Below are 23,693 nucleotides of genomic sequence, written 5' to 3'. Positions count from 1 at the left end.
GCTAGCGCGAGAAAAATAAATGGGATTAATATATGAAAGCCCTTTGACCTAGCTGCTCAGTTCTGCCTGAAGGTCTGCTCGAGGTTGTGCACGAGGTTCGAGTCGAGTAGATCCTCGGGTAGGGCTTCGGGTTGTTCTTCCTGCGCTCATATCCTCTTTGATCGGGTTGAGGTTTGGACTGTTCTTCTCGCATGATCACTCCTTCGGGTACATGTTTGGCTTTTACCTCATTCTTCCCTCTTCTGGGCTCCAAGCACCTGTTTTCATCCAAAATGCACAAATGCAACAATGCAGCACCCTAAATGTAAATTCTTAAGGTTAAGGACCTAAAAATGATAAGGTTAGGGTATATATAATGCGAAAAAAAAGATGAAAAAGGGTGTCTAAAACATGTAAATTAGAGAGTTATCACACCCATGAACTTATCTTTTGCTAGTCCTCTAGCAAGGAAGTAAGGGGGTGAGGTTTGAAAATGGGGACTCATAACCTCATTGTACCAAGCAAAGAATTCAAGCTATAGTCCTTAAAGATAGTTTAACGGTGCTAAGATCAATCACCATACTTACAAATATGTTTCTATGCTCATCGTCATGCATCGATCTAGTGCATCCTACAACTATCTGTAAAGACTTGTGATTCCAAAGAACATCTCTTTCACATTCATTAAAGTGTGTTGCGAATTCTTGCAAATGGAAAGTGAATCCAGCTCAATCGGTTTCAAGGGTAAGGCTTTTTGGTAGGTAGGTTTCAAACAATATCTTTGGGTGGCTTACTCTCAAAAGAATGAATGATAGACAGTTGTGAAAACTATCTAAGATTGAGAACAATTGAGACATACAAAGCTTAACTCTTGATGATTTACCCTTTTCTCATTCACTTTCTTTTTAACCAACATCCTAGAGTAAAACTCCCTACAACCTTGGTTTAAACTCCCTTTGTATTTTTACAATCCCCAAGGTTTTACAAAAATAATCCTAATTTATTTACTTCAAATAAATCTAGCTCTCTTTTACAAAAATATTTTTTTTTCTTTCTTGCATTGATATACTCCTAATTTTTTTTGTTTTCTCTCTCTTTTTTTTTTTAGGAGACTATAGGAAGACCTTTCTCTCTTTTTTTTTTTTACTTAGAGACTTGGAGCTAATTAAACTAAACCTTAGGGACTCTCTTCTTTAGTTTCTCTTTTATTCCTCAACTCAACCCCAAATAGACATGCTAACCACCTATCTTTCAAAATCGATTTTATTATCTAATCCAAATGGTTCTAAACTTAGCTAAAACAAGAGCCAGTTCTTTGTAGTTTTCAATACTCTCAAGGTTTCATAACCTAAAGCACCATCAAAACATGAAAAGGCCTCACTCAACAATTCACAACAAGGTTTGAAAGAAAAGGTTTGGGTTCAAGGGTAGGGGAAAACAATTTTGGGTTAAGCGAAAAAATTGGCAAAAATAGAGTGTTGACCCGAGATTTAGAGTTACCATGAGCAAGCATTCAAGTTCCATAAGCAAGCATTCAAGTTCCATAAGCAAGATAATTTAATATCAGGTTAAGTCTAATAATATAGAGATGATACAATGTTCAAGCAAGTTTCACACAAGTGGAAGAAGCTTTCAAAAGACACAATGTTTTAAAAAAGGATTTTTCATTCATTTTTTTTTCTTTCAAAGATTGATCCAGCAATAATGAAATGTGATTAAGGGCTATAACTTTAATCCTAAAGTCAGACTTTAAATAAGGTGATTTTAATCATTGTCCCCTAAAATGCATATACAACAATTCTATATGAAGCAATCTAGACTCAATCCTAATATGTAAATGCAACTACTTGAACACTCTTTTTCCTTTTTCTTTTATGTTAGAGTTTTTCAATTTTTTTTTCTTGGGTTTTTTTTATGCATACTCAAATGAATAAAACTAGTATGAAAAAATTTGAAATAAGAATATAAGAAAATAAAACACAATGTTAAATACATTCTCATACCCTCTCCCAAACTTATATTACACAGTCCCTTGTGTAAATAAAAGTTTGGAAAAGAAATCTGAGAATCACACAAAGAAAATAAAACTTAATGCAATGGTATAAACAATGGTGCGGATGAAGGTGGTACCTCATGGATTGGTGAATAAGGAGGTTGTGGCAGCCTCCATGCTCGCTAAAGTGTACCCAGGGTCGTCGCCAGCTTCAGCAGGTGACAGGGTTTGCTCATTAGAAAGCTCGTTTATGTGCACGGACGACCTGCTCGGACCAGCATCTGAGGTGTTGATCGGGTATGGCATCGTGTAGCTTACCGGGTAGGGCATCGGGTAGTACGATGGGTACGGTGGGAAAGGCCCAGAATGGCACCCCTATAGCTGCTGGTAGGATGCATCGGGTATGGCATTTGGTATGGCATCTGGTAGGGCTGAGGGAAAGGACCCGAGTGATCGCCCGAATGGGTGCTCGATGGCGGGATCGGATAAGGCATCGTGTATGCCGTCAGGTGAGGTGTTGGAGGAATGAAGTCTATGTTTAGCCCCTAGCCGGGTTTTTCTTCAGCTTCATATTCCCCCTCAAGGTTGTACAGCTCCTCTAATGGAGGAATGAAGTCTATGTTTGCCCCTAGCCGGTTTTTTGTGAACGCGATGTTGGGCAGAATCATCTGAGTGGATACGACTGCTGGATGAACAAACTTGAAAAGCAACATATCATTTGGCTTCTCATAAGCCAAGAATCTCACCAATGTGAGATAGTCTACATCCAGCCATCTTGGCTCGTGTACCACTCCCTTCAGAGGGACGTCGCAAGCTACCAAAATTGGCGTAACTAACCCTCCTATGGAGATTTCTCCAGATCCTTCTCGCCCCTCGGTTTTCATGGCCCATGACTTCAAATACAAGAACTGATCAAGTAAAACAAAGACCATGTTGGTGTCTGTTAGATCCCCTACTAGCTGTCTACCATCCCTAGCACTATCCAGGATTCCACACAAGGCTATATGTCTAAGAGCTGAAGCTCATGATCATTCACATTCCCAGTTTCCTTCCTAGCGAATAAAGTGCAGGCTAAAGATTTGTGAAAATACCTTAGGACAAGGCTCCTAATTTGAGCAGATTTGGAGCTTGTGGACTTGTAAGGAAGCTTATCTCCTATTGTCAGCCATAGGGATTTCATCTCCTCCTTGTCTAATTCCATGGTTTCTCCATAGCCAGTCTTGACACCATACAGCTCATCCATCTCATTGAAAGTAATAACTAAGTGAATTACTCATACGTGCACTTAGTTACTGAATGTAAATTTCCTTTCTGAACGTGTATTACGACTCTCTTCCATATGTTTTCTCTTTCTTATGGATCCGACGATGTGTTCTTTCTTATAACAATTTATCTTTCTCGTAGGTGCAAGTTGGCAGGCCCAGCGATGGGGTGGTGCAAGAGGTGCTTTTGTACCATGTCAAATTAATTTTGGAAAAAAATTACAAGGTTTTAAACCTTCAACATTTGATATTTTGACAAAAAAAAAAAAAAAAAAAAAAAAAAAAAAAAAAACACCCCAAATTTCTAAAAACTACAAATAAGACCTCTAAATTGGAAAAAAAAAAAATTGCACAAGATCCAAGGAAAACTTGAGCCGGCCTTGCAAGTTGGCGATGGAGGATACACAAGGAGCCAAGTGAAGAACACTCAAATAAATTCAGCATTTACTCTTCACTGGAGAGGTATGTTTCGAGTATTTTTAATTATATTGTTAATTGCTCATAGCTTGGGTGATTGTTTCACCCTGCTTTTAACTATTTTGGAATTTTTTTTTTATATAGGTGATATTTCCATGGATGTTTGATGAGATTCATGCCTTGAAGCCATTCAAAACTGCCGCTTATCTCTTGGCCAAGAAAGAGGATTCGCCTTCATTATATGATAGTTGCTACATTAACGACTAATTAAGAAGGTCTTTTTATAAAATCTTCATCTGTTTTTATTTTCTTACGGATCCGACATGAAGCCAGAACTAAGGTGTCTGCTACATTGTTCTTGATCACACCTTCTTGTTTCCTCTACCAGCAACTCAGTTTCTCTCTCTCCTCCACGGTTTGCCTTCCAACTTTGCTACCAGAATAGTTGAGGATAAGCTTGAATAACTTATGGTAGAAGTTATCCTAATCTCACCAAGTCATGGTTTCTAAAAGAGATTAGGATTATAACAAGTTAGGAGTTATCTAATTGTTATTTTAATTAAAGAGTTTCTCTATATATAAGGAGTTGTTGAGATGTAACAACACTTGTGAGATTAGAGAGATTAAGATTGTTTTAGTTTTGAGAAGTTTCTAAAGCAATAAGAACGAGAGTTATTCGTTAATCGTTTGAGTTAGTTCAATATTCTTTGTGCTTGATTCAATATTTGGTATCAGAGCATCATTGAATTTGAAGCTTAGAGTTTGTTTTGATCAAGAGACATGGGAGATATTGTTGCTATGACATCCACACCAAAGGAGACCGGTACTTCGACTCTTCAATGTCCGATGCTCACCACCACCAACTATACGGTGTGGTCAATGAAGATGACAATCGTGCTGAAGGTAAATAAAGTGTGGGAGACTATTGAAACAGAGGAGGTAGCGGATGCTAACAAGATTGACCTAGCCAAAGCCCTTCTGTTCCAATCCATCCCGGAAACACTAACCCTGCAAGTTGGTAACCTAGTTACTGCTAAGGAAGTCTGGGAGGCAATCAAGTCTCGGTTCGTTGGAGCAGAAAGAGTCAAGGAGGCAAGACTGCAGACTCTTATGTCAGAGTTCGAGAGGATGAGGATGAAAACTACTGACACAATTGATGATTTTGTGGGAAAATTATCAGAACTTGCATCAAAATCTGGAGCATTAGGCATGAGTATTGAGGAGCCTAAGATGGTCAAGAAGTTTCTGAACAGTTTGCCAAGGAAAAAGTATATCCACATCATTGCAGCCTTGGAGCAGGTTCTTGATCTCAACAAGACTAGTTTTGTTGATATAGTCGGTAGACTTAAGGCATATGAGGAACAAATTCGTGATGAGGAAGATCAGGAAGAAGAACAGACGAAGCTTATGTATGCAAATAACTACCAAGAAGACTATGATCAAGGTCGAGGAAGAGGTGCAAGGGGTGGACGTTTCACCGGACGAGGTAGAGGGAGAGGTCGTGGCAACTATCAAAGCAGAGATAAGTCGGTGATTGTTTGTTATCGTTGTGATAAACATGGCCACTATGCCTCAAATTGTCCGGACAGGTTGCTTAAACTACAGGAGATTCAAGACTCAACTGATTCAGAGACTCAAGAGGCTGAAAACTTGCTGATGCATGAGGTGGTATTCCTTAATGAGAAGAAGGTCAAGCCACAAAATTATGAGTCGAAAACAACCAGAGACAATGTATGGTACCTCGACAATGGAGCCAGTAATCATATGACTGGCAACCGTAGTTTCTTTACCAAACTCGACGAGACTGTCACGGGAAAGGTGAGGTTTGGTGACGACTCGCGAGTTGACATCAAAGGGAGAGGTTCAATCCTTTTTGTCACCAAGACGGGTGATCGGAAGATATTGGATCAAGTTTACTGGATATCGGATCTCAAGAGCAACATACTTAGTCTCGGACAAGCCACAGAGACAGGGTGTGAAGTAAGAATGAAGGAGAATTACTTAAATCTTCATGATCGTGATGGAAAACTTCTAGTAAAAGCAAACAGGTCACAGAACAGACTTTACAAAGTTCACATGGAGACTGAACACCACTTACTGCAGATTTCGGATGATACATCGACAAGGTGGCATGAGAGACTAGGCCACATCAACGTTAAAGCAATGGAGTCAATGGTGAGAAAGGAGTTAATCATCGGGATACCAAACATGAGGTTCGACAAAGAGATGTGCGAGTCGTGTTTGCTCGGAAAGCAAGTGAGAAAGGCGTTTCCAAAAGCAACTGGGTTTCGAGCTGAGAAACCGCTTAACTTGATCCATGGAGACCTCTGTGGTCCCATTACACCTGCAACAGCAGCACAAAATAAGTATATATTTGTGCTCATCGATGATCATTCACGGTACATGTGGTCTCTGTTTTTAAAGGAGAAGAGTGATGCTTTCAGTGCATTTAAAAGGTTCAAAGCACGTGTTGCGCAAGAACTCGGGACAACTATCAAGGTATTTAGAACAGATAGAGGAGGTGAATTTGTATCTGATGAATTCACAAGCTTCTGTGAAGAATCTGGGATTCAAAGACACTTGACTGCTCCCTACTCTCCTCAACAGAATGGTGTGGTGGAGAGAAGAAACAGAACCTTGCTTGAGATGACAAGAAGCATTCTGAAACACATGAATGTTCCTAATTATCTATGGGGAGAGGCAGTGAGACATTTCACCTATTTGATTAACAGAGTTGCCACAAGATCCATGTGTGACAAAACTCCTTACGAGATGCTTAAAGGTAAGAAGCCAAATCTGGAGCACTTGCGGGTCTTTGGCTGTGTTGGTTATGCCAAGGTGGAGTCACAACATCTCAAGAAGCTGGATGACAGGTCTCGTGCACTGGTACATCTTGGAACCGAGCCTGGAAGTAAAGCATACCAGATGTTGAATCCCTCAACAAGAAGAATAACAGTGAGCCGTGATGTAATGTTTGACGAAACAAAGAGGTGGAATTGGAATGATTCACAAGGAGAGGCAGAGGCTCCAGGGTCGTTCACTGTAAGTTTTGGTGTTTTTGGTAACAATGGTCTAAGAAATGACAGTGCAGACTGTGAGCAAGGTCCTAATATTGAGGATAGATTTGAAGTACTAGAAGAGGTTCAAGAACAAGTATCGAAACCAGTTCAGCCTGTGTTATGAAGGTCAACTAGACCGAGTGTGAAGCCAACCTATCTGAGCGATTATGTGCTTCTAGCAGAGGAAGAGGGAGAACGACTCTTACTGACATTGAATGATGAACCTAGAAGCTATGATGAGGCAAAGGAGCTAGAGGTGTGGAGAGATGCTTGTGTTGAGGAGCTAAGTTCTATCGAAAAGAATCAAGTGTGGAACTTAGTGGAGTTACCATCAAGCGTTAGACCAATAGGCTTGAAATGGGTGTTTAAAATCAAGAGGAACTCTGACGGAAGCATCAACAAGTACAAAGCAAGGTTAGTTGCAAAGGGGTATGTGCAGAAACACGGGGTAGATTTTGATGAGGTTTTTGCTCCGGTGGCACGACTCGAAACAGTTTGATTCATCCTTGCTTTGGCTGCGTCTAGAGGTTGAGAAGTGCACCATTTGGAATGTCAAGACTGCTTTCCTTCACGGAGAACTTAGAGAAGAAGTATTTGTTGCTCAACCGGAAGGTTTCATAAGGAGTGGAGGCGAAAGGCTGGTGTACAAGCTGAATAAAGCACTCTACGGACTTCGTCAAGCTCCGCGAGCCTGGAACCACAAGCTCAATCAAATTCTGTTAGAATTGAGGTTTGTTCGATGTGCTAAAGAGCCTGCTCTGTATCGAAGACAAGAAAAGGATCAATTGTTGATTGTTGCAGTGTATGTCGATGACCTTCTTGTCACTGGTAGTAACTTGAAATTGATCTACGAGTTTAAACAAGGTATGTCTTCAAAATTTGAGATGAGTGACCTTGGGAGGCTAACGTACTATCTTGGCATTGAGGTTTTACAAGAACAGAGTGGGATTACTTTGAAGCAGGGGAGATATGCAGAAAAGATTCTCGAGGAAGCAGGCATGAGCGAGTGTAATGCTGTGCAGGTTCCGATGGATACTGGTACAAAACTCTCTAAAGCACTGACGGATGAATCATTTTGTGAACATGAGTATAGGAGAGGTATTGGTTGTCTCAGATACTTAATTCACACTAGGCCTGATCTCGCATTTGCTGTTGGAATCCTTAGTCGCTACATGCATAGTCTGAAGAAGTGTCATGGAGCAGCTTTAAAATATGTTTTGAGGTATTTACAAGGCACTACGGGTTATGGTCTCACTTTCAAACGTGGTGACAGTTCGGGCTTGGTAGGATATAGTGACAGTAGTCACAATGTAGATGAAGATGATGGCAAGAGTATGAGTGGTCACATCTTCTATCTCAATGGTTGTCCGATCACTTGGTGCTCACAGAAGCAGGAGACAGTGGCGTTGTCTTCTTGTGAGGCAGAGTTTATGGCTGGTACTGAAGCGGCAAAGCAGGCGATTTGGTTGCAGGACTTACTTTCTGAAGTTACAGGAGAAGCTCTTAAGAAAGTAACGGTTCGCATTGACAATAAGTCTGCAATAGCTCTCACCAGAAACCCAGTCTTCCATGGTCGTAGCAAACACATCCACAGGAAGTATCACTTCATTCGTGAGTGTGTGGAGAATGAGCAGGTGGATGTTGAGCACGTTCCCGGTACTGAGCAGAAGGCCGACATCTTGACCAAACCGCTTGGAAGGATCAAGTTTGGGGAAATGAGGGACTTCATTGGTGTTCATGATGTATCAAACAAGAACTTCAAGCTTAAGGGGGTGATTGTTGAGGATAAGCTTGAATAACTTATGGTATAAGTTATCCTAATCTCACCAAGTCATGGTTTCCAAAAGAGATTAGGATTATAACAAGTTAGGAGTTATCTAATTGTTATTTTAATTAAAGAGTTTCTCTATATATAAGGAGTTGTTGAGATGTAACAACACTGGTGAGATTAGAGAGATTAAGATTGTTTTAGTTTTGAGAAGTTTCTAAAGCAATAAGAACGAGAGTTATTTGTTAATCGTTTGAGTTAGTTCAATATTCTTTGTGCTTGATTCAATAAGAATCACCTATAAAGTTGCCAAGGATTCAGGAAAGACAGAACAGCAGGTACTCTCTCACTCAGTTTTTTTTTTTTTTTTTGCTGCTGGGATATCAACCACGTATGTTTCACTGTCTCTGTGTTTGGCCTTTGTTTTCTCGTTTGTTTCTTACTACACTTATGAAACTAGGTTTGTTTACTGTATCAGATATAATTCTCATGTGTTTTCATCTTAGCTAAACTCGCAAGAATCTTGTTAAGCTGTTGTCTTCTTTTAATTTTTCCAGAGCAGACAAAGCTGTGCCGTCTTCTTCTGGCTTTCAGGCTGATGTCAAAGTATTGCAGAAGGTTCTCAAGTCCAGACACTTGGTGAGATTTCCTTTGCTCCTTTGATCAAATATATTTCATTCTTTGCATATATAAGATTTTTGTTTTTTAAAGGTATTAAAGACTTATGTAAGAGTGTCCTCTGGGTTTGGTGGCCTGCAGATCTATCAACATCAGCATAACAAGCAGATGAGCTGTCCTGCAGTGGCTCAGCTTCTCTCCAACACGCTTTGTTTCAAGCGTTTTTCCCCTACTATGCCTTTAATGTTCTAGGAGGGCTTGACGAGGAAAGTAAAATGCTTTTCTTCGTTTTCTAGGTTATGATGTGACTATAGAAGATTCGTTTTCTTCGTTATGATATGACTGTAGAAGAGGTACATTGTGTGATCTTTATTCTTGATGATATTCAGGAAAAGGGTGTGTCTTTACTTACAGCGCTTTTGGATTCATATGAGAGAGTTGGATACGGTGCTCTGCTCAAGGTTCTGGTTCGACACTCATCATGCCTTTCCTTGACAACCAGCTCAAGTCTCCGAGTCCTCTTCTGCTACCTAAACAGGTTTGTTGATATTCTTCAATTCGTGCGTTGGCGTTATGCATTATAAGCATACGATTATCATTCTATTTATTCGTCTTTTGCCACCATGTAGGATTCGAACACAACACCCCCTTTCAGAAGCCGAAGCAGTTGACTTGGTTAAAACTGTGTTCGCATCTGCCACAGAGAGGGATATCTACACTGGAAGTTACCCTATATTTGTGTCTTCTTTTGTCACAAAGCCACCCAAAAAAAATCAGCCTATGTGTTTCATATCATTTGCATTTAGTTGAAGATATTACCAAAACATTTACTTAATCTATATCCCTGATTTCAATGTTGCATAACTATCTTCCTTAACTGTTTGCCTCTGTCTGATCAATGCTTTGTTTGATGTAATTAATAGGGAGACAAGCTTGAGATTATGATACTTAAGGCCGACGGTGTCAAGACTGTACTCATGGACCTGAGGAAAGACTAAACTCCTCTCGTGCATTTAGCCAACTACAATATGTCCTTCTGGTTTGTTATTTTCACTTCAACATTAGAGTTCCTTGTTTAGTCAGGGCGGTTTAATCTTGCTACTGCTGGATGCCGAAAGGATTAAAACGGTTTTAAAATAAAAGCTAGAAAACTCAGATTTCGGGTATCAGGCTTTGGGTAACAAATGAGTTTATGCATTCAGGTCTTCGTGATGCTGGAAGACAAGTTCTTGATCATTTGTTGGGATTGATCAATGGGAAAAAGCCTCTCTTTTAATACCTTGTATTAGTTAATGCATTTTGTGACTTGTGGTTTTCTTCTTTGTGTACCCTCTTTTGAGAATGAATAAAAGGAAAGTCTTTTAATTTTGAGCTTCTTTTCCATTTAATGTTCATGTACGTTGTAGAACTTTACAGGTGAGCGATAGTGAGATACTGAGATCATTAACAATGTCAGTCAACTACTGAGACTATTTATTAATATTTTATGTTTGTTTTAGCAAAATCCGTTGTAGTCTAGCTGGTCAGGATACTCGGCTCTCACCCGAGAGACCCGGGTTCGAGTCCCGGCAACGGAGTTATTTTTTTTGCTTTTGTTATTACTAAAACAAAGTGAAGTGAAGAAGTCGTAGTGTATAAACAGATGTTGCTTGATTTGATAAAATGAAACGAAATAGTTAAAGGTAAACAACAAGAACAAAGTATATATCACACATGCCAATGTCATACGGGTCAAGCACTTAAATCAAATACGTTACAAAAATTGACGATCCTTGGTCCACTACTAAGTGAAGTCACTATTCACAAAAACCTATAACAAGAAAAACCTAATTAATGCAAAGCTATTAATATTTGCCAAACATTGTATTCAATGCCGTAGCTACATTTCCCCACCCACCTCCCAAAAAAAAAAAAAAAAAAAAAAATCAAACTAAAAATAATCTCCATCACACTTTTTTTCCATCTCTCTCTCTCGGCGCCACTCCCACATGGCCCTAACCTCTTTCTTCACCATCAGATGTCAACCACCTCAACCGTCGCCTCCGCCGTCTTTCCTCCTCCTCCTCCAGTCCCTATCCCTACCTATATCACTAGCCTCGGCCTAGGTTACTCCATAGCCATAGCTCTAGGTTTCCTCGTTCTCATCTCCACAATCATCCTCTCTTCTTACATCTGCTGCCGCGCCTCACGTCTCCGTTTCTCCGCCTCCGCCGCAACCGCAAACTCATCTTTCAGAGACCGTAGCGTAATCGTCCCAAGAATCATATTCGTAGCCGAAGACGACGATCTTGAGTCCGGAAACGTCGTCGTTGGAGGGCTTGATCACTCAATCATCAACTCTTACCCTAAATTCCATTTCACTAAAGATATCACTTCTTCCATCGTCGGCGGTGATGGATTCCACGACGGAGAAGGAAGAGATACGACGTGTTCGATCTGTCTATGTGAGTATGTGGAAGAAGAGATGTTGAGGATGATGCCTGAGTGTAAACACTACTTCCACGTTTATTGTCTTGACGCATGGCTTAAGCTCAATGGTTCTTGTCCCGTCTGCCGGAACTCTCCACTCCCGACGCCGCAAACTACACCTCAGTCAACCCCTTTGTCGGAAGTTGTGCCCTTGTCTCAGTACGCCGCCGATCGGAGAAGATCCAGAAGATAAATCTTTCCTTTTTTATTTTATTTTTTGTTGCTCCGTGGCATTTATTATAATATCTTTTCACCTTGGTATCATATATAGTAATATATAGTAATTGATTGATTTGCTTTACATATTCTTTGTCTTGTATTAAAAGTATAATCGAGATTGCATTCATCTTCATACATATGTTCTAATTGAGATTCGGACTACACTATAATAAAGTCAAATATGTAAATATATAATCAAATTACATATAAGATTAATTGTCGGAGATGAATGTTTCTAAAGATGGGAACAAAATAGTTGGAACTTGAGATTTGAACATAAAATGTCCCTAAATATTGGTGGCGTTGACTTAACAATATGTTTTCTAAGCAATTTGATCCCCAAATTTTGTTGTGTATTAAATATAAAAAAAGTGTTACAGCAGTGCTAACGAAGTCAAAGAATGTGAAAAAGAACGTCTCATAGAAAGCCTCTAAGTGAGATAGAGACTTTGTCTCCTCTCACTCCCGAAAGAAAGACGACGTCGTGTCCACTGCTTTTTAGAAAAACGAGTGAGAGCCGTCGATATTATTCGACAGTGATCCGATGAACGTCACGTGTACAGAGTTTCCTTAGACTTGTCGGTTACTTTATGAAAGGTATGTAAGTAAAAAAAAGCGCACCAGGCCACTAGCCTTTTCGGATCCTTTGGTTCGTTGCCTCCACGTTCAAGGCACTAAACGTTAACGTCAGTTTCATTTTCCTTTTTTTTTCTTCTTCGAAAAGACCAACGCCGTTAACGTATCTTTGTGGTTCCGGTCCCGAAGCTTTAGGGTCGTGCATAAAAATAGCCTAATAAACCTATTTCAGTAGTACCATTCGTTTCCTTTCTCATCACGTTGGATCGAAATCGGAGAAAGTAAAAAAGACGACAATGGCGACGGAAGAATCTCTGATGGACAAGATCCACGATCACGATTCATCGTCCTCGTCTGATTCCGAGCACGAGAAACCAGAGTCTCCCTCCGCTTTGAAGGCCAAGATATATCGTTTGTTTGGTAGAGAGAAGCCTGTTCATAAGGTTCTCGGTGGTGGTTTACGTACGTTTTCATTCTAATCTCACTCTCTTTATTTCCTTTTTTGTCGATGCTTGATCTGCTATATATATGAGGATTTCGTATCTGATTCAAATGCTGATTACAATGCGAGCTGTCTGAAACTTTGCATCTTAAATTTTGGATTGATTATGTGGTTTGAAGCAGTGACTTTATCTTATAGTTTTACATTTGTTTTGTTATTGGTTTGAAATTATGTTTGCAGCGGCTGATGTGTTCTTGTGGAGGGACAAAAAGCTCTCAGCTGCTGTTCTTGGTGTAGCCACGGCGATATGGGTTCTGTTTGAACTGGTTGAGTATCATTTCTTGAGTCTTGTTTGTCACATTTTGATATTCGCTCTTGCAGCCCTGTTTTTATTGTCCAATGCTCATGCCTTTATGAACAAGTAAGCTATTTTCTTGTTGCCTTAATCATGTTTCAAGTTACAGTCTATGTATATCTGTTAATAATTTCTTTGCTTTGCTTGAAATGTTCTAAAACTCTTTTCTTTTCAGGACTCCACCTAAAATTCCTGAAATCAATGTTAAAGAGGAACATTTCCTTTTGATTGCGTCTGCACTGAGAAACGAGCTGAACCAGGCCTTTGTCACCCTAAGGAGCATTGCCTTAGGAAGGGACTTGAAGAAATTTCTGATGGTAAGTTTTGATCTTCAGTTTGTTATTGCAGATATTTCCACTTGTTATGCCTAAGAACTTGTTCAATGTACATATGAGAACCCTCCTGAGTCCTGACTATGAGATATAACCTCGTTTTGTATCATGGGTTTTGTGATAAGAACTATTATGTATTTGGTGTGTCAGGTGGTTGTTGGACTGTGGGTAATCTCTGTTGTGGGCAACTGGTTCAACTTCTTGACTCTGATATACATCTGTAAGTACTTATACCGATAAAAAAAGGTTTTAAATGTATAAAAACTGAATATTATCGATTGTTGATTCTAAATTGTATGCGTGTGTGAAAACAACAGGTTTTGTGGTGTTGCATACAGTACCAATGCTGTATGAGAAACACGAGGACAAGGTAGATCCAGTGGCAGAGAAGACGTTGAAGGAGCTGAAGAAACATTACATGGTGTTTGATGAGAAGGTTCTTTCTAAGCTTCCTGTTGCTTCCCTTAAGGCAAAGTTGGGTTAGAGAGACTTTAGAGTGAAGCAATCTCTTTCTTGACGTTTTCCTTTGTATCTCGGGGCACTTTTGTGCGTGTTTACATGGCCCGGAAAAGAAAAAAAGTTACTTTTCTTCATATCTTTTATTTTGACTACAATTTTTGTTTTTCCTTGTAAGTTATTTTTCTTTTTGGCTAATTCTTAAGTGAATTCTGAGTTAATCAAAAATTGAAAAGAGATAATAAGTCTTTAGCTCATGAAATGGTAAAGCTTTTCAGGAAAAAAAAAAAAAAAGAAAAGGAAATCATTAAATTACTGAACAAAGAAAATGGTGAACGTTTTCTTTTCAATTTCATTTAAACTCTCCCTCAAAGTTCAGTACCATACATGTCTCAAAACCGGATTTCAGAATCAGTCCAATGTTTATTACCTTTGCTATGACTTTTCTGGAAGTATGTAACCAGCAATTTGATAACAATTCGCCTGCAAAGAGACATTTTGGTTCACCATTGCATCAGAACTGCTAATTCAAACAGAGGATAACTGAAACTAAATATATATAAAGTGATATTGCCTATCAACAAGATAATCCGACTCCATTAACATTCTATTGAGCCTTGTCATGCTATGCTCAAGAACACGTCGTACTTTTGGATTGTCTTCTCCAACCTTGCTTACTCTGTTTTTCCATTCCGCTGCAACCTTTTCCGCGTGCAACAATTTGGATGTGACATCTTCCTTTTCTTTATTTGATGACTCTATCCGCTAATCAGAATCCTTCAGCAACAGCAAAATAGTATCAGATGAATATTGTTATGGCAGGTCTTAGTTAACAAATGATAATGATAGTTATATTCCTACTTTCAAACGAGCGTAAAGCTTCATCAACTCGTCTTTAGCCACTGCAAGCTCTCGTTCAAAATGTTCCTACAAAAAGAGAGATTTTGAATTTGTAAATACCAAACCTTAGCTTCGATTTCAGCGTAGTACTGGCCATCTGTTAAAACATAATAATTAGCTTTTGGATCATTAGAAATTAGAATGCAAATTATTTCGTTTTCCAGCCAACTCCTAGGATTTGTTAGAAAGTAATTCTTAACAATCGTTGCCTTTTTATAGGACACTGAGGACACTGATCTCACAGTAAATCAGTAATAGACCAAGTGAAAAAATAGCTCTTACATAGGCTTCTAACCTTTTTTAGCAAGTGTTGTTTGAGCCGTTACAGTTCTTTCCGTGCCTTATCCCTTTCTTGTCGTGTTTCCTTCAAATCTGTTTCCAACCTTTGTAAGGATTGCTCCATTTCATCTTTTCCAGGGAAGATTTCAGGCTTCTCCTAGTTAAATATGGAAAAAAACATAAGAAGCAAGGATAAAACTTGCCCCACATTTAATGAAAGCAGTGCTGTGTTTAAAATAAAGTCCCTTCTGGTATAAGATCCTTGTCCACACTAGAATGCCTGGTCCGATCCTCTGTGGCGTCAGGGAATACTTGGCTACTGGTTGGCTTCCTGCTCTCTTCTAAAGCAGCTTCTAACTCACTTTGTTTAAACTATCAAGTGATGAAAAGGCAGATCAAATTAAGTTTTCAAATTCCAAAAGTCAAAGTAGACACTAGACATGCACACAGCTAGAGAGAGAATAGCAAAAAATTTGTGTGCAAAACCCATTCAGCAGTGTGAAACACAATATACCTTTAGCTCGTTGTTTTCTTTCTCCAGAAATTGGTTAGCTTCTTTTAGATGTTCCATGGCAGTTCCAAAAGCATGGCTCTCCCGACCATTCAACTTCATCTGCAAGTGTTTGATTTCAAGTAATTTTGAGTTATTCTAACTCAAAGACTCTGTTATTTTCTAACCTCAGAGACTCGAGTTCCTCCTTGCAAGATTCACTCCTCTGGTGAAAGTAAGGCAAGTGAGAATACAAAAGAAGCACCAAGCTACAAGTAGGTAATATATACCCACCCTGTAGAGATAGCTGCAGATCTCTTAATCTTTCACGCTCTTTGGCAAGCTCCATAGCCTGAACAGCTGCCAGCGATTTGGTTCTATCTTCTCGCATATCTCTGCAAGGTCCTAAAAAGTCATCCAGATTACCGCTTAGAATTTGGTATCTACCAAACAAACGAGAACATTGCAAAGCAACAAAAAAAAGGCAATTTGTACTACTGCAGAAAACGGTTTATTATGTATGTATTAGAAATTCAACAAAGAAAAGAATCTGATCTTCTTATCAAGGTAGATGATGATGTCTATCTAACTCGAAAGTAGAAACGCCATTATTCTAACTTGAATCTTGATATTTATATTTGATCTCACGATAGGCTTTTCTATACCAAACATGCTTCACCACAGTAGTACAGCTCTTAAGTAGTTGCATTCCTGAAGCTTCTTAATCTCTGCTTTATACCTCTCAATCTAATAAAAAATTTACAGAAATTGAAAACAAGCAAACCTATATATCATCATGACACCCAACTACATATTTTTTTTAATCTAATTATGAGCAAAATACCTCATGATGAGCAGGTGATTCGATTCCATTAGAGATCGGATACCTCGAATTGGATCTTTCAAATTCTCAATTAAATTCTTAAAGAGTTACAAATCCTATTCAACATTATACTTGTCGTTGTTGTGAGTTCAAAATCCACTTGGCTTGGCACAATCCAAGTGTCCACCATCGAAGGTCATTGGTATTCCTCAAAACCATGACCATAAACTCGAGCTAGATCAGTTGATCATGGAAAGCTGTCAGTAATTTAGTTCTATATATCTTCCAGCATATCTACAGGTTCTTCCCCCTTAGGATTATATGAAGTTTTAACCAGCGTAAACAAGTCAAATAAGTCAGTCAATAAATAAACTTATATGAAAGACTTTAGTCATATATGAAATTCAAGTGACAGAAGGAAACACCTCATGGACTGCACACTATACCAAAAATTAAATTACAAATCTAATCCTGCCTGTGGACTTTAGCATGATAGATTACATGATAGATGGGTTAGTGGTTGTCGTGTCAGATCTGAAATTTCTTATACTATATATTACAACAATAATGTGACTAGTAATTGACTATTAAAAAGAAGAAAAAAAAATGTTCTGTCTTCCCAACGCTCTACTCTATATACTAGTTCTATAAGACGACCCATTCCTTTTTAGTCTTTGTAGATCTCATTCAGTACCTACAGAAGTGTCTAAGAAACACGAAATCTCCATCACGATATATAAATGAACTCAAAGGTATGTATGTAACTCAAATTTTCATTTAATTTGTTCCTTCGCTCCTTGTCCAATTTACATAAGTTTCGTCGTTGTAACTCCGATCCCGTAGGTCATGGATAGGCAACTACGAATTCACCATCATGTGATGACGCCTTTTAAAGAACGATGGACGCGTATATACAGAAGAAAAGACGGAGCTAAAAGTTATTGCAACAAGCGTGATTTTTACTTCCACGAGATATGCACTAATATTCCCAAAAGTTTTAAGGCTGAACTTTTTCTTAGGACCAATATCATTCCGAGATGTTGTGCATGTGGACAGAAGATCAGGGACATGATCAATAGTTATGGATGTCAAATGTGTGATTTAAACCTCCATTTGGAGTGTGTCAGGTACCCACCACAAGAAGTTATTGATGTGCCCCAGAACCATGGCCACAAACTCAAGTTAGAGATGGTGCAAAGCTGCTTCACCTGCGCTACTTGCAAAAAAGATGGCAATGGATATTCGTACAAATGTCATGTATGCAATTTAACATTCCATGTGAACTGTGGAAAATACGAGGCAGAGGTAAGCTTTACCATTATTTCACATGTAACTTTAGTTTGGATTTTTTTCTTGTGTTTTCAATTCCACCACCACTATATATCGTCACGTCTGACCTATACAGCCGTAACCATAAACTCACATATGTCATGGATCATGTGCAGGTGGAAGTACTACCCATTCATGAGCATTCAATGAGACCTTTGAGAGATGGGAGGATGGGTGACTGTTGTGGAATCAAATTCGAAACTATAAGTGATGGCTACTATTGCACTGAATGTGATTATTTCTCCCACAAGGCATGCAGCAACCCCGCTAAAGAGATCAAATACCCTTCTCACAAGTGCAACATCACTCTTGTTCTTACAAGCAGCAATAATACTTCTAGAAAAGAATTGAAATGTGATTTTTGTCAAGAGAAGATCGTGGATGGTATCAAATTTTACTATTGTCGCTCTTGTTGTCTAAGGTTCCATTTGGATTGTGTCAAATACCCACCACCGCACGTCATTGATGTTCCTCAGAACCATGATCGTAAACTCAAGCTAGAGATGAAGCCACGCCACTTCACATGCTCTGCTTGTGGAAAAGATGGTGATGGATACTCTTACAATTGTTCTGAGTGTTTTATGACATTCCATGCGAGTTGTAAAAAGTATGCTGCAGAGGTAACTCACCCTTCCCACTCCTTACATTCTCTAAAACTCTTTAACGGTGAACCACCCGCTCATTCCGATGGAAAATGTCGTTTGTGTGGAAAAGGGATTGTTGACGAAGCTTTTTACCATTGTTCCTCATGTAACTTTACCTTAGATTTACGTTGTGTTCTGAACCCACCACCACTGTATCTTCGAGACCTAAACATCCATGACCATAGACTTACCCTTATGCCGAAAATGATCTCTTTCACTTGCACCACTTGCGGTCTTTATGGAAATCGAAGCCCTTACGTGTGTCTTCCATGCGATTTCACTTCCCACAATGACTGCTCTGGATTCCCGTGGGTCATAAACATCAACCGGCACGATCACCGTGTTTCTCGTGTTTCTCTTCTTGGTGTTGTGGATTCCGTATGTGGAGTTTGTCAAAAGAAAACAGATTGGACTTGTGGGGGTTACTCTTGTCAGAGATGTCCTAAATCTGTGTTTCATACCAAATGTGCGACTAGAAAAGATGTATCCGACGGAGAAGAGATGAAAGGCAAACCTGAAGAGGATGAAGCTATTGAACCATTCGAGGTGATAGATGAAGACGTAATACAACATTTCTGCCATACGAAGCACAACCTTGTACTTGACACTCATGGTTACTCTGTTGAAGGCAAGATTTGCTCGGCATGTGCTTATCCTATCTATCACCCTCCCTTCTACGAATGTATGCTATGTAATTTTCAGCTCCACGAGAGTTGTGCTAACTTGCCTACACGGAAACGACATATGGTAAGCAATAAGCCGTATATTCTATCTCAAATTCGCTACAATTGTTCTAAATGTGAGGCATGTGGGGTATGTTTCAATGGCTTCAAATACTACTCTGGTGAACATGTATTAGATGCGCAATGTGCTTCAGTTTCCGAGCCCTTTGTACATAAAAGCCATCCTCATCCCTTATTTTACACGTCACCACGAGGAGTCTGCAGTGCATGTAACGAAGATGCATCTCATGTGCTTAGATGCGTTGAAGATAGTTGTGAGTACGTGTTGGATTTCAAGTGTGTTCGATTACCATATGTGGTGAAGCATAGAGTCGACGATCACTTTCTTTCATTATGTTACGGTGAAAAGCAGAGTAGTGGTAAATATTGGTGTGATATCTGTGAGAAAGAAACAGATCCAAGTAAATGGTTTTACACGTGTGAAGATTGTGGGACAGCTTTGCATATCGATTGTGTGCTCGGAGATTTCCGAGGTCTCGAGCCAGAAAGAGACGTGACAGAGTTGCTCATTGAAGCCATACGTTCTATGACAGTTCGCAACAATAGTATGTCTCGACCACTTTGCAACCAATGTAAGTGTCGTTGCATATCTCCTGTCATCTTGAAAGTCTACGCTGGCTATTATTTCGATGAAATTCCTAGTGTCTATTATTATTGCTCTATGAAATGCTTTGACAAAAAGTACCTCGGTACTCACAGGTATACACTTAGTGCTTTCTTGCTTAAAGATCCTAAACTTTTGTAATATTTTGGAATGCATTGTTGTTAGTTTTTTTTTTTAATTTTTATCAGATGATTAAGCGACCTTGAAATAAATTTAACAAGACCATCTAGCTTCAAAAAGAGTTTGAAATGAATAACTCACTACTACGTTTGCTGAAATAAAAGTTGTTGATTATGCATATTACCTGTTTTATCTCTTAAAAGAGCTGCAAAATTAAATGATAAGGCTTTGATGATAGCTGCTTCTGATTCCTGAATCTTTTGCCTTATACCCGCTCAATCTGATATAATAAGATTTCACGTATACTCTCTCAGATTCGAGTTAACATTCTAGTAAAATTTTGCGTCTACCTCATCATAATCATGATGAGCATGCGACTGGATTCCACTGAAGATCATCGAAACTGACCTAAAACCACTGGACTTTTTTGCCATTGGCGGAACTGTAACTCTGGAGATCGTCTTCATCTTCATGCACATCGAGAGCGATTTTGTTCAAGTTCTCCTTCAAATTCTCTCTCTCTCTCTCTCTCTCTCTCTCTCTCTCTGCACTTACTACTAAATCCCTCAAAACAAACACTGATTACTTTCTCTGTCATGAATCTTCGTCTCGGAAAAAAGATCGAATTCGAAGGTATCTTTCTTTCTTTCTTTCTTTCTTTCTTGGGTCAGATTTTAACCTAATGAAAATTTAATTTTCTTTTCTTTTCCCGTCCAGAGAGAAACATACAAGTGATAAAATATTTTGATCCATGACTAAATTAGCGTATTAATTTATTAAAATACTCAACAACGTCGTTACGTTTTAAAACAAAATCACTCGTCCTCGTCGTAAGTATTATTATGATGTAGTAGGAAAAGTCCCACGCGATGCGTGGATAAAATAAATGTAATAAAATATGCAATATTTTGAAAACATAGAGGATTCGTGTGAGCAATTTAGAGTCATTAAAGTTGCGGGAGGCGAGTTACTGGCGGTATTTGGACGGGCGAGGGGTGTGGATATTTAGATTGCAAGAGGTCAATGCCAGTAGATTTGATTATTAGTCCTATAGAGTTATATGATGTTATCTTTGGTATGAATTGGTTGGATCGGTACAAAGTGCATATGGATTGTCACCAGGGAAGAGTAGCACTTGAGCGACTCGGAGGGAAGTTGATATTTTACAGAGTGAGACCGACTTTAGGGTATCTCATAATATCGGCCATGTAGACAGGGAAGACGATCAAGAATGATTGTGAGGCCTATTTGGTTACTATTGTTATGTCGGAGTCTGTGAGAAAAGCTACGGCTGGTTCAAGATTTTGATGATGTGTTTTAATTGTTGCATGGATTGTTTTAGTTGTTGGATGGATTACCACTATGTCGGCCTGATCTTTTCATGATTGAGTTGGAACCGAGATTAACATCATTATCGAAAATGCCTTACATGATGACTCCAACAGAAATGGCAGAGTTAAACAAGCAGTTGGAGTGAAATACACAATATTTTGGAACTAATATATATTTAATTATTTAAAGATACATGCAATGTTAATTAACATAAATATTGTAACTAAGATATATTAATTGTAAATTGAAAATTTATCAGGTTTTATGAAATATTATCTAAAACTAATTTTATCTTATAATTTTGTCAACTTGATCAAAAGGAACAAATTGAAATATCAATATACAATATAAACCTTTTGTTTTATTTAAATTTGTAAAAATCATATGCACCATTTATTTGACTGTTAGATTTCAAATTTGAAATTGTATATATAGTCTATGTGTAAATTGTAAAGTTTTCATTACTTTCAAAGCTATCAAATTGAGAATATTTTGATTAATTAGTGAGATTAACGTATATGAATGAGCTATTTTTTTTAAGAACATACAATGATATGAAGTCACATACATATTTATTTTGTACACCTTCTTTTGACTCTCACTGTAGTTTACTATTTAGCACACAAGTTTTTTTCCATTTTGTGAGGAGAAAAAGTACATAAATGTTTAATCTACATGTGTAGAGAATAAATATTTTTAAACTTGACCAAAAAGAAACCAAGTGTGTACATATATGAAAAATGTTTGTATATTAAAATTTTAAACTAAATGAAAAAGATAAAATAAAGCAACCACACATTAAAATAAAAAGTGAATATAATATTAATCAGTATCAACCTGGAAAGAGCCGAACATTAGACTGTTTATGTTCATCATTTGGCTGTTTATGTTTATGTTTTTTTTTGACTGAGAAACTAAACCACTTTTAAAAACTAATATGAATTTTAGCAACTTAGCAAAATATACATGTTAAACAACATTTGCAAACCTCAAAACATGAAGAAGAAGTATAAACTAAAGATAAAGAAGATAGATATACGAAAAATTTCATCTAAAAGTGAGAAGATACCATTTGTTTTACATTTTTCATCTAGTCATTTCTAATGATGAATCATCTTTCACATGGTCACTGCATATGCTATAAAATTTTGACTTGTCATATTTGTTTGAAAACCTACAAAAATCACCCCAGAAAAAAAAAATGGAGTTATTTTAGTTGAATATAAAACTGATAGTACAAAATTTAGAAAATTATTTTAGAGATAGAATATGATGTTAGATGAAGACTTTTACTTGATATTTATAGATAACTTTTTATGCAATAATACTTCATTTGTATCATGAAATGTTTTTCAATGTCTTTTTGTCAAACATCATGGGTTTTATATATTGTTACATTTCAATAATAAATATAAATTGTGTGGGAATTAATACATTAAAGTGTATTAATATGATGACTGTTTTTTTGTTTCTTTTTTGTCAAACATCAATGGGGTTACATTTTAAAGAATTAATATACCATAAGTTGTGATTCTGATTATTATTATTTTGAAGTTATTTTTAAATACAAAAAATTGCTCTTTAAGCACAAAATTATGAAATATCATATTTTAAATATCTTGGAATTAATTTATTTTATATATTGAATTCAATTTAGACTAAAAGAATTGATTTTTATGCTAAAATTAAGAAATTTCATATTTTATATCTTTAAATTATTTATAATAAATGAATTGATCTTTTGATGTAAAGGTTGTGAAATTAATTTATATGGAAATTACATAACTACTAAAAAGACATTAAAAATGATAAGATTTATTTTTAGTATAAAAATATATTTAAACTTAGTAAATATTAAAAATAGTGTATTTAAATTTGATTATAATGACACATGTCAAAAGTATACAATGCCATTTGTCAGCTTCTTAGAGCATGACTTTGAAGAAACCTTACTTTATTATATAAGACTAGGTTAACACCCGTGTTACGCCGCGGAATTTTTTCTTAAATTATATTTTAATTTTAATTCATTCCAAACAAAAGAACTTAAAATGCTAATCTTATATAGTTTAAAATCATGTTCCATTACACATGCTTCCTTCTAAAAAAGCAAGAAGATTAGTAATCAAAACCATTTTCTACATGCCTTCATTGGAATCATGTGATGGAAGTCTAACAGTAAGTCAATAAACCTTACAAAAAAGTAGAGAATCACAAAATTAGTTCCCATAGTGATATATTAAATAAATCTTAAATATTCAATAAAATGTGTATCCTAATTATATATTTAATTTCTGGTATTGGTCAACTATTTATTAATTTCACAATTTTTATGTATTTCATATTTATGAATATTTACTTTTGTAAAGCTAAATATATAATAGCTTAATAATAAGAAATTATCTCACATATCACTAATTATTTTTTGTAATAAATATATGTCAGTTTTTAAGAACATGTATATGTTATACTATTTTAAGAACA

The 23,693-nt window shown here is 37.4% G+C and overlaps 3 protein-coding genes, 1 non-coding gene and 2 pseudogenes across 5 annotated transcripts; 4 read left to right on the top strand and 2 right to left on the bottom strand.

Moving 5' to 3' along the window:
* Positions 1-9,552: 9,552 nt before the first annotated feature.
* On the bottom strand, positions 9,553-10,109 carry LOC147940709 (uncharacterized; annotated as a pseudogene).
* A 491-nt stretch (positions 10,110-10,600) lies between these two features.
* TRNAE-CUC (transfer RNA glutamic acid (anticodon CUC)) lies at positions 10,601-10,673 on the top strand. Its single transcript has one exon. It is a non-coding gene; the product is annotated as a tRNA-Glu (tRNA).
* A 62-nt stretch (positions 10,674-10,735) lies between these two features.
* Positions 10,736-11,917, top strand: LOC147940707 (RING-H2 finger protein ATL68). Its single transcript, XM_087459722.1, has one exon. It carries the CDS (start codon positions 11,114-11,116, stop codon positions 11,756-11,758), a length of 645 nt encoding a protein of 214 aa, XP_087315848.1. The 5' UTR covers positions 10,736-11,113; the 3' UTR covers positions 11,759-11,917.
* A 484-nt stretch (positions 11,918-12,401) lies between these two features.
* LOC104699737 (reticulon-like protein B6) lies at positions 12,402-14,173 on the top strand. The gene is made up of 5 exons (XM_010415080.3): positions 12,402-12,822; positions 13,043-13,223; positions 13,333-13,474; positions 13,640-13,709; positions 13,807-14,173. Exons 1-5 carry the CDS (start codon positions 12,657-12,659, stop codon positions 13,971-13,973), a joined length of 726 nt encoding a protein of 241 aa, XP_010413382.1. The 5' UTR covers positions 12,402-12,656; the 3' UTR covers positions 13,974-14,173.
* A 214-nt stretch (positions 14,174-14,387) lies between these two features.
* On the bottom strand, positions 14,388-16,656 carry LOC104699736 (golgin candidate 3-like; annotated as a pseudogene). Its single transcript, XR_015561281.1, has 8 exons — positions 16,598-16,656; positions 16,459-16,513; positions 16,294-16,361; positions 15,639-16,120; positions 15,365-15,496; positions 15,141-15,281; positions 14,807-14,872; positions 14,388-14,722 (listed from the first exon to the last, which is right to left on the bottom strand). The product of XR_015561281.1 is annotated as a golgin candidate 3-like (transcript).
* A 363-nt stretch (positions 16,657-17,019) lies between these two features.
* On the top strand, positions 17,020-19,929 carry LOC104704154 (uncharacterized). Its single transcript, XM_010420286.2, has 3 exons — positions 17,020-17,189; positions 17,281-17,742; positions 17,883-19,929. Exons 1-3 carry the CDS (start codon positions 17,178-17,180, stop codon positions 19,896-19,898), a joined length of 2,490 nt encoding a protein of 829 aa, XP_010418588.2. The 5' UTR covers positions 17,020-17,177; the 3' UTR covers positions 19,899-19,929.
* Positions 19,930-23,693: the final 3,764 nt, after the last annotated feature.

This window comes from Camelina sativa, chromosome 7 (assembly GCF_030686135.1).
Source record: "Camelina sativa cultivar CO46 ecotype springtype chromosome 7, ASM3068613v1".
NCBI lineage: Eukaryota > Viridiplantae > Streptophyta > Magnoliopsida > Brassicales > Brassicaceae > Camelina > Camelina sativa.
The sequence above is the reverse complement of the archived record's forward strand: the minus strand, read 5'-3'. Positions and strand labels throughout refer to the sequence as shown.